This window comes from Bufo bufo, chromosome 6 (assembly GCF_905171765.1).
Source record: "Bufo bufo chromosome 6, aBufBuf1.1, whole genome shotgun sequence".
NCBI classification, from domain to species: Eukaryota; Metazoa; Chordata; class Amphibia; order Anura; family Bufonidae; genus Bufo; species Bufo bufo.
In genome coordinates, this window is record NC_053394.1 from 150,262,692 (window position 1) to 150,274,526 (window position 11,835).

Here is an 11,835-nt window from a genome sequence, read left to right on the forward strand (position 1 = left end):
CGGCCGGGAGCTCCTCCTACTGGTAAGTGACAGGTCCGGCCGGGAGCTCCTCCTACCGGTAAGTGACATGACCTGACACTTACCAGTAGGAGGAGCTCCCGCCGGACCTGTCACTTACCAGTAGGAGGAGCTCCCGGCCGGACGCAGAGATCGCAGCTCGCAGGTAAGTATAATGGTTCTACAAATTGCTAAGTAACCATGGCAACCGGGACTGCAGTAGCGTCCTGGTTGCCATGGTTACCGATTGGAGCCCCAGCGATTAAACTGGGACTCCGATCGGTACACTCCGCTGCCACCAATGATAGGGGGAGATTTTAATTAGGAGGGGGAGGGAGGGGAGAAGGCCCACTGGCCACCAACGAGTTAACTACAGGGGAGGGGGGGCCCACTGGCCACCAATGAGTTAACTACAGGGGTGGGGGGGACCCACTGGCCACCAATGAGTTAACTACAGGGGTGGGGGGGACCCACTGGCCACCAATGAGTTAACTACAGGGGAGGGGGGGACCCACTGGCCACCAATGAGTTAACTACAGGGGAGGGGGGGGGCCCACTGGCCACCAATGAGTTAACTACAGGGGAGGGGGGGGCCTGCCGCACTGGCCACCAATGAGTTAACTACAAGGGAGGGAGGGGGGGGGGGCCGGCCACACTGGCCACCAATGTATAAACTACAGGGGGGGGGGGGGCTGCCCCCTGCTGCCTGGCAGCACCTGCCAGGCAGCAGGGGGCAGTCATGTACACAGTTCTTTTAGTATATTCTAACCTGAAGCGTCCCCATGACCATGGGAACGCCTCTGTGTTAGAATATACTGTCGGTTCTGAGTTTTCACGAAGTGAAAACTCAGCTATGAAAAAGCTTTTATGCAGACGGATCTTCGGATCCGTCTGTATCAAAGTAGCCTACGGACACGGATGCCAATCTTGTGTGCATCCGTGTTCTTTCACGGACCCATTGACTTGAATGAGTCCGTGAACCGTTGGCCGTGAAAAAAATAGGACAGGTCATATTTTTTTCACGGCCAGGAAAACACGGATCACGGATGCGGCTGCAAAACGGTGCATTTTCCGATTTTTCCACGGAGCCATTGAAAGTCAATGGGTCCGCGAAAAAAAACGGAAAACGGCACAACGGCCACGGGTGCACACAACGGTCGTGTGCAGGAGGCCTTAAACAGAAGAAAATACGCCTTCTGGAGTGGCCTAGTCAGAGTCCTGACCTCAACCCGATTGAGATGCTGTGGCATGACCTCAAGAAAGCGATTCACACCAGACATCCCAAGAATATTGCTGAACTTAAACAGTTCTGTAAAGAGGAATGGTCAAGAATTACTCCTGACCGTTGAGCACGTCTGATCTGCAACTACAGGAAACGTTTGGTTGAAGTTATTGCTGCCAAAGGAGGTTCAACCAGTTATTAAATCCAAGGGTTCACATACTTTTTCCACCTGCACTGTGAATGTTTACATGGTGTGTTCAATAAAAACATGGTAACATTTAATTCTTTGTGTGTGATTAGTTTAAGCAGACTGTGATTGTCTATTGTTGTGACTTAGATGAAGATCAGATCACATTTAATGACCAATTTGTGCAGAAAGAAATCCATATCATTCCAAAGGGTTCACATACTTTTTCTTGCAACTGTATGTCACTCTAGGACATATGGCACGCTCTCGGACCGTATGTCTTGGAGGGCATACGGTCGTGTGCATGAGCCCTTACCCTAAGTTACTGCAAAAAAAAAAAAAATGCATTGACAATGCAGCCTGAGATGAGGTCTGGTTGCTGAGCATACACTGTAGCAATCATTAGGAATCCATGCACTCTCCCCTGACTCTCCTGCCATACACAATTACTTGGTCTGGCCGAGTGTGTATACGCTTTCAATAGAGAGAGGAGAAAACCGCTGCCATACACCTCTGGTGGCTGCTCTTCTCCTGGGAGAACAAAGCAATCGGGTGTTAAAATTCAAAGCACCCGATCATCTGTCCTGACATCAAATCGGGAGACTCCCCAAACACCCGACCGTGTCTGTTTTGTGGATCGCATATCATACGGCAGCTGTGTACACACCGCATCAAGGTGCAGGCTGCATGGTGCTCCATCGTTTGCGTCACGACCAAACGGACCCAGAAGCACATGGAAGCCAATAATAGTGTATGATGGGCTTCAGATAACTCAGGTCTTCAGCTCAAAGCGAAATAAGGGTACATTCACACAAAAATACAGATGACGTCCACGTAGCATCTTTTTTTTTTTTGCAGACCCATTGACTTCAAATGGGTCCATGGTTTGCATTTGCAGCCAAGACTAGGGCATGTTCTATCTTTTGCAGAACAGACATATGAATGCAAAAATTACATGGATATTATCCGTATTTTGTAGATCCATGTTTTGCGGACTGCAAAATACATACGGTTGTGTGAATGCACCCTTGGTTTTCCAGCAAAAAAATAAATTGTGGTAGCTGGCTCACTGATCCCTTCCGTTGCCAGAGTTCACGTTGCTCTCTACCTCCATTTCCAATGCTTGGATATCCCCCCCTCAGACAATCACTGGATGCAGTGCAGACCCATGTAGCATCAGAACGGCAGCGATGGGAGTGAATGAGGAGAGTATCCATTCAGTTTTTAACCCACCCTGAGCCCATTGCCAAAATTGTTTCACCCTGGACAACCCCCTTAAACAGATTATAGTAAAGCTAATACAGGTGAAACTCGAAAAATTAGAATATCGTGCATTTATTTCAGTAATACAACTTAAAGGTGAAACTAATATATGAGATAGACTGATTACATGCAAAGCGAGATATTTGAAGCGTTTATTTGTTATAATTTAGATGATTATGGTTTATAGCCTATGAAACCCCCAAAGTCACAATCTCCAGTACCCTTTGCTCAGAGGGTATGGATTAATTAGCTGACTAGAGTGTGACACTTTGAGAATAGAATATTCAACCTTTTCACAAAATTCTAATTTTAAGTTGCATTACTGAAATGAATGAAGTTTTGCACGAGTTTGACCTGTATTAGTTTTGTCTCCTTTAAAGAGGTTGTGTCACTTCAGCAAATGGCATTTATTATACAGAGAAAGTTAATACAAGGCACTTACTAATGTATTGTTATTATCCATATTGCCTCCTTTGCTGGCTGGATTAATTTTTCTATCACATTATACACTGCTCATTTCCACAGTTACGAGCATCAGCGGAGGCCACGCTTGTACCCTATACGAAAAAGTGCCGGCCTCTCTGGTGGCTGAGGCCCTGGGGAGCTCACATAGGTTGGTGCCTTTTCCTATAGTGTGCAAGCATGGCCACTGTGTCCGCTTTCATGCCCCCACCCTTTATCATGTAGCAGTGCAATCATAGAGATCCAATTTCCTGTACGATACCATGAGGAACGTTGCATCATCAGCAATGTCGACAATGTGGAACACCACTGACTACAACATTACTACGTAATAGCAGCGTCAAGGGTCATCACCAGTATCCGGTGTGTGACAACACGAGGATGGCAACAACGGATCCCCTGTAGAAGGGGAAGTCTCCTGGTCATGTTCAAGGTACAGTCATAACTGTGCAATGCTCAGTGGCAGGATATTGGCATGTGCATCGTGTCAAATAGTCATGTGATTGCCAAACATCAAAATCCCCAGTAAATGTAAGCTTCATTTTATATCATATGTTCTTTCTTCTGTGATCTTCCCCTATTCCATATACAATTCCACTGCACTGGATGGAGCTAATAAATGTTCATCCTGAGCCCCCTAGTTCATAAATAAAAATCCTGAACTAATGTGCAGTACAGCACAGATTGAAAAGGTCATTCAGGCTCTGCGGAAAGCTGGGTGGCGGTCCTTATGGGCACCATAATCACAGTCATTATTGGTTATCACAGAGATAATATTCAAACAGCCGAATGAGGCTTCGTTCCCATCTCCGTTAGGAGATCTGGCAAGCTGTTTTGGCAAAGAGCAGCCTGCCGTATCCTCTATTTCACAGTCGGATCCCCATTGACTGCAATAAGGTCCGGCGGTGATCCGGCTGCCTTCTGCCATAAATGTCAGGTTTCAGCGGGACAACAGCCGGCATTTGCACCGGATCAGGCAGCCGGATCTCCAAAATGGAAATGTGAACACAGCCTGAACTATTAACTGACTGAAGGAAATAGTTTTTATGCTACCTGCACACAAATTTCTGTGTATTCCTGTGTGTTTCTGCACCAGATCCACATGTGTTGTTTGCGGATTTGGCGCAGTTTTGCCGCAGATCTCACCCTTCCATTGATAAGGGTGAAATCAGCACCAAAAATTGCTCAAAAACTGACATACCACGGATTTCAAAGTCCACACAGTAGGTCACTTTCCGCACACAAAAGAAAAGCAACTTGTACGTGAGATTTGTCCAAAAACATGCGTAATCTGCATCATGTGCGAGTAGCTTTAAAGTATTACTTATGAGTGATCAGAGGGTGAAATCTTGCGCCTTTGTACCCCATGAAAATACTTAATATGGACTCTGGAGCAGAAAGTGATGTTATAGAAGTATAGGCACCAAAGCTCTTCTCACAGGAGGTCTGGACCTTCAACCACTGATAAACTTGGCACAAACCAGCTAATCACCCTAGGAGAACCAAACTGCATAAATAAGATACCATGTGCCAAATACACAAATAATGAGCAGCTGCGGACAATGTTCCCGTACTGGAGCAGCAGAGCTCCACCTGGGACACACAGTCAATACCAGCCATTAATAGACCGGGCCATATCTCAGCTGAACATCCCAAGTAGCACTGAGAGGAGACCTCAATGGAAGAGGCCGTACCTCAACCGACCGGAATCACTGTCACAGTCGTGCTGAGTAAAATCCATTAAAGAAAATCAATGTCACAGCGCAAGCGCAGGACGAGTGCAAATCAATGAAAAGATAGTCAATAACCGAGATGTAAAAACTAAGCCCACCCAACAAGAGGCGCAAAACTATGTAAAAATGGTCCAACACACATAACACATCTGAGGCGTGTACTCCATGATCTTATACAATGGGCAGATATCATCGACAACAAAACCGAGTCGGCCCTCTAAATACCCCTTGAAGGGTCAGACTGAAGAGGCTTCAGTGTCATGTGACCTGCCCTCAGTATGGACTAGAGACAGTGCAGCGAAATAGCTGTCATGTGACCTCATTGATTCCCTAGGGGTGTAAAAGCTGTAGGCTTTCAAGAACTGTGACGGTGTTGGAATTTTTGTGAAGGTTGCATAAAGTTTTACCCCTTAGGCTACATTAACATGACGTACGTGTTTTGCGGTCTGCGAAACATGGATCCGAAAAAAAAAAAAGATAACGTCCATTGGGAATCTGTATTGCATCTGTTTTTTTGCGGATCCATTGTAACAACGCCTAACTGTGTCTGAAAAACGGACAAGTTCTATCTTTTTTGAGGGGCTATGGAACGGACATATGGATGTGGACACCAGACGGACCCATTGAAATGAATGGATACACATCCTATCCGGAAAAAAAAACAAAAGCGGAACGGACACGGAAACAAAATATGTTCGTATGCATGAGGCTAGGGCTGCAGTAAACGATTATTTCAGTAATAGAGTATTCTACCAATTATTTTTACGATTAATCAAGTACTCTCATAAGAAAAAATGAATTAATAGACTGTTTTCTTTTATAAAAACACATCAGACCCCCTGCCATCAGTCCCCAACACCCTTCGTTCCCCCCTGTGCGATCAGCTCCACTATCCCCCTGTGCCATTAGCCCTCCCCCCCCCCCCCCAGTGCCTTCAGCTCCACTCCCCCAGTGCCATCAAGATGACATTATACCGCATGGAGCCACAAGAGTGACATAGTGTATGAGGCGGCTGGGGACAAGGTGACACTATACTATATGGGGAGGATTATACTGCATGGGGTGGCCGAGGCCAAGGAGACATTATACTGCATGGGGCGGGCCAAATGGTGACATTATACTGCAAGGGTCAACAACCCCCCCCCCCCCCCATACAATATCTGTTCAGTGTCTGCGTGGCATAAATAGCTGAGCGCTTGCTGGGCTTTGTAGTGCACTTAAGACCACAGGTTGCTTCTTTAACATTAGCTTATTGTATGATGCAAACACAAAGCATCACCTACCTCAGGCAGTAACAGTGACAACCCCATGACAGCAGCTAGGGCCCACTAATGTACAGCAAGCCACACTAACCTGAAACCACTACACTAACTGGCTGTGCTAAGCCCTGCCCCCAATCCATTTATAGCCAATCAGCATTTGTCTTACCACTAACCAATCAGTGGGCCTGTTATGTCTGCTCTCACATGAGGTATATATGAGAGAAGCACTGGGATTGGCTGGGAGCAGCTGCCTGAGGGATTGTCATACTGGTATGGAGAGTGACGGCTGCAATCGCTTCAATCCCGCTCTGTGGTCCCATGACACAAACTAATCCGATTTTCTTGTGTCGAATTACTCGATTTAATCGAGTACTCGTGGCAGCCCTACATGAAGCCTTAGTGAAATACTGGCTGCACAACACAATATTAGGCTACATTCACACGACCGTATGTATTTTGCAGTTCACAAAAAATACGGATGACGTCCATGTGACATCTGTGTTGCATCCGTTTTTTTTTTTTGCAGATGCATTGTGACAATGCCTATCCTTGTCAGCAAAATGGACAAGAATAGGAGATGCTCTATATTTTTTGCGGGGCTACGGAATGGACATACAGATGCGGATAGCACACAGCGAGCTGTCCGCATTTTTTGTGGACCCATTGAAATGAATGGGTTCTCATCCAATCCGGAAAAAAGAAAAACTGAGAGGACACCGAAATAAAATACATTTACGTGAATGCAGCCTGGTCAGGAGCAGGGGACATACTGACAACTCACTAACCTATAGGAGGGGTCTCCAAACTGTGGGTGCCCAGTGACACTACTACTTGTGCATGTCCTTGTTGCCTATTGCTGAATTTTGCATAGGCTGTGACCTGCCGACGTCGCTGCTAACATGTGAAGGGTTAACCAGCCGGTCACCTGAGATTACTTGATGTGTGGTAGAGTCGGCCGGATGCCTCAACAAAAGAGGCAAAGGGATCCCGACGTGCACAGACCTTCAGGGGAGATGATGAATGGAGATGACAAAGTATCTGATGACAAAACACAAGAAACAATACCGGACTCCACACTGGGCGACGGACCAACACCGCCACTGACCTCACTCGCTCCCAGTAATATACTGGATTGTAGGAAAATTCGGTCTACACCAGTACACGGCCAAAGACAAACACAGAGCAAAGATGTCAGCTGTTACAACATAAACCCCTCTAAATAACAATGACAATGAGAAAAACATGTACAATATCAACACTCAGAAACATGTTGGAAGAATGATTATATGCTCCGGAGATGTGAGGTAGTAACATTATTCTACACTCGGAATAGTGTGTGATGTAATATGGCAATTATACGCTCAGCCCAGCAAATAACATACACTCAGGACAGTGTGTGACGTAACATTATTATAAGCTTAGGATGGCACGTGTGACAAAATACCATGTGCACAGGATGGTATGTAACGTAATAACACCATTATATACTCAGGGCGGTATGCGACATAATAAAGTAGCATTCTCAGGACTGGGAGACATCACAACATTATTGTACAGTATATAACGCAATAACGTGATTAGACACTGAGAATGGAGTGTGACATAACATTATTATACACTCATAATAACATTATTACACATGAAGGACAGTGTGTGATGTAACAATATTATATATTTAAACATGTGACTTAATATAATGATATATTTCAGACAGTGTGTGACGTAATAAAATTTTGGATAGTGTGTAACGTAATATTATATAATTCACAGTGTGTGACATCATAACATTATTATATATTTAGGGCGGTGTGGGACAATAGCATTATTATACCAGGTGCTGTAGTGAAGACCTTATGTAGAACCAAATCCCTAACTATACCGACGTCTACACACAGATATTCATCGGGATGATGCCACCAAGACATCACTGTTCGGACTGATCATGAGGAGACTGTAACCTCTAGTGATCAATTATACACTAGTCAACACCAAGAAGGTCAAGCCGTAAGGTTATGCAAATCTGATCAAATTTTCAAGCACCTAGCTCCAATCTGCATCATGTGCGAGGGGCATAAAAAGCAGATCGAAAGCAAAGTTTTTTAGGCACATGAAACCTCAATATTTAGATCAGGTCATGTGGGATGACTGTGCGATGCCTCCTGTTTCTTGACGCGCCAGTTATCGCCACTTGTCACAGACCGAGAGTGACAGAAACCTTGAACTAAGAGACCTTTGTTTATCACTATGGCAGAATGCTATGTACCTAGGCCGAGATGTCAGCACTGTTTAAATTTGCAAGACCCACTGACAGCAAGAAGGTGCACAGAGGAAAACCTCTGCGATGGATCATCTGATTAGAAGAATGGCGCTTAGTGATCCATTCTGTGCTGCAAGTGAAATTGGACGTCACATCCTAGGCCTAGGGAAGCAAACATTGTCTAAACAAACCACCAGAAGGCATAATGCCTAACACTAGACTATGAGCCAGACAAGACAGCAAAAGGCTGACAAAACAGCAATGGGGGCTGGAATGGAGGTCTGTCCTCTTCAGCGATGGTCCCATTTTTGTCTCGGATGCAATGATAGCTGGTCTGGAGACCTTGCGCACAACACCCTGAAGAGGCCTTCACAAGGGAACGTCTCACCTGCCCTACTCCCAGGATTAAGGCGTAGCCTGACCCCTCCAGTCTTGATTTCAGGTACACTAACAGCTAGTGTTACAATGATTTGGTCATGGAACCAGTGGTACGGTCATTTCTCTAAAGTGTGCCAGCCTAGGAGCCATTTTCAGCAGGACAACGCCAGGCAGCATGTTGATTGTGCTACTGTGAGCAGCCTTTGCGGCCTAAACATGCTACCATGGCCTGCAGGGTCTCCTAACTTGTTTCCCATCCATCACATCTGGGACGTCGTCATTTGTCATCAATTGCAAAGGGAGCTGCCAGCAGCAGATCTTTATGATTAGCGTGCCCAACTGCATTCAGAGTGGCATATCATTCCTCAGACAACCATTAAAAACCTCAATAATAGCATGCCAGGTGTAGGTGTGCAAATGCCTGTATTTCTGTATGTCACACTAATATTCTGTACTGAACAAATCAAGATGCTTTGATTATTTTTGTTTCAATTTTTTAGCACTTGCATATCATTAACTATGGATCATGTGACTTCACAACCTTTCCTTCTTGGTGTTGCAATATACAATAATTTCTCCTTACAACTGGAGGTTTAAAACTGCACTATCACTGTTAGGGTCCATTCACACGTCCGGAGCGTGTTTTGCGGATCCACAAAACACGGACACCGGCAATGTGCGTTCCGCATTTTGCGGACCGCACATCGCCGGCACTAATAGAATATGCTAATTCTTGTCCGCAATTGCGGACAAGAATAGGACATGTTCTATTTTTTTCGGGAACGGAACTGCGGACCAGGAAGTGCCAGTCCGCAATTCCGTATCCGGGCAGCACATGGTGCAGCCCCATAGAAATGAATGGGTCCGCAATTCCGTTCCGCAAAGAAATTGCGGACGTGTGAATGGGGCCTTAATCAAGCACATTTAATAATCTGCCACCTACCAGATCCCGCTACTGAATGCTACTATAATAACACTCCCGCTATATCAGTGGATACTATAACAATGTGTGCCATAAAAACACTGTTACAGTATAATAAGGAGAACAGTAGCAGTGTGTGAGAACGTTATTACAGTAACTGTGCCTTACATAACATTACACTATCAGCATGTGATAAAGTTTTTACAGTACACCACGAATATGGAGAATGCTGTAATAACAAAATGATGTGTGTTATAAAAACAGCGTTATTATGGCACATAATCAACATTGCAGTTCACCAAAAGTACGAGAGATTGTTATTACAGTATAACAGTGTAATATAATACCATTATTAAACTAGCCCATCAGCCTGTGATATACCGGTAACATTTTCCCAGAACATCAGTGTGTAGTATAAATACGGTTATGTCAGTACGTTCTCAGCATGCTGTGTGTTATTACGCTGCATTAAGTGTGGGCTTGAAATGACGTTATAACAGCAGTGTGTAATAGAATTATCTTAGTGCGTTATATACATGTGGTATAAGGACCATGTAAAACTATACTGTTACTATGGTGTAATGAGACCAGTGTATGATATGATACCATTACAGTACATTTCCAGCGTGTTGTAAGACGCTATTACAGAACATTTCCAGTTTCTCATTATACCACCGTGCACCCCAATGTGTGACCTTATACCGTTATTACAGTAAATTGTCAGGGTGTGATATTATACCACTATTACAGTACACTGTCAGCAAGTAATATTACACTTAATGCAGTATATATTGGTAATATGTGTCATGTAATAACATGATTACATTAAATTTATATTTGTGTCATTACGCCATTATTACAGGGCGCTATAAGTGTTATATTACATTACATTTCTAGTTTGTTAGTATACCATCATTACATATCCAGGGTGTGATATTATACCATTATTACAGCACACTCAGTCTGTAACTATACACGGTTGTTACAGTATATTTCCAGTATGTGACATTACTATTATAATACATCTCCAGTGTTACATTACAATAAATGTCCATGTGTGATACTATACCATTATTATAGTACAGTCAGTGTGCAGTTATTACAGTACACCTCCAGTGTGATATGCTACCTATACATCTCCAGTGTGTAACATTATACCATCACAGTACATTTCCACTTCGTCCTATTACACTGTTACTACGTTTCCAGTGTGTGATATTGTACCATTAATACAGTGCAATAACAGTGACATTATAACTGTTATCACAGGTCACTGTCATGGTGTAACACTTATTACAGTTCCTGCAGTCGGTGAGATTTCGGTACAGTGTGTGCTGTGTGAATACTACATAACTACAGGGGGTACCGATGTGTGACATGTGGGGATTGGACGTGGGCATCATCTAGCTGCAGGGTGATTGACAGCTGTCAGTCATTAACCCCTTCTTGTCAGTGGAGGAATGTGTAACATACCAAGTGCAGTGAGAACGTCATGTGACTGCCAGGCCCCAGGCCTCCTCACCTGGTAGACGGAGTTCCAGCTGTTGTTCCTGTCCGCCTCCTGGAACTCCCGCTCTATGTCCATTTCTGGCCGCTATGGGTCCGATCCGGCCGCCGCCTGACACCACTGCACGCAGCCGGAAGCGCGCACTCCCACCTCCCCGGTCACCACAACATCACTTCCGCCCGTGCCACAACCAATCTGAGCAGGGCGCGGGGGGAGTTACGTACCCGGATGTGGCGGCGGCCTGACGGGAGCTGTGGTGACTGATCTGCCCGGTAACTGCTCAACCGTCTATGGAACCGTGGCGACCACGAGATGTCTGTGTACTGTAGTAGTAAAGCAACACCTCTACACAAACATGTATATATACTAAGGAAAAATTACTTCATATACATACGTATACTGAGAAAAGAGTACCTGAGACATATGTATATATACTGAGGAGACTGTACCTCACACATATATGTATATATACTGAGGAGACTGTACCTCACACATATGTATATATACTGAGGAGAATGTACCTCACACATATATGTATATATACTAAGGAAAAATTACTTCATATACATATGTATTCTGAGAAAAGAGTACCTGAGACATATATGTATATGTACAGAGGAGACTGTACCTTACACATATATGTAT

General features: G+C 44.6%; 1 protein-coding gene across 2 annotated transcripts in view; it reads right to left on the reverse strand.

The window, feature by feature from the left end:
- The window catches only part of PTPN1 (protein tyrosine phosphatase non-receptor type 1), an 87,778-nt gene extending 76,437 nt beyond the window's left edge, over window positions 1-11,341 (reverse strand). The window contains exon 1 of one of the 2 annotated variants that reach the window (XM_040436060.1): window positions 11,206-11,341. In XM_040436060.1, coding sequence (XP_040291994.1) covers window positions 11,206-11,268 — 63 coding nt within the window. In that variant the 5' untranslated portion in view covers window positions 11,269-11,341. Of the gene's footprint in view, window positions 1-11,156 lie in introns of both variants that reach the window. The other variant, XM_040436061.1, reaches the window with a different exon arrangement.
- Window positions 11,342-11,835: the final 494 nt, after the last annotated feature.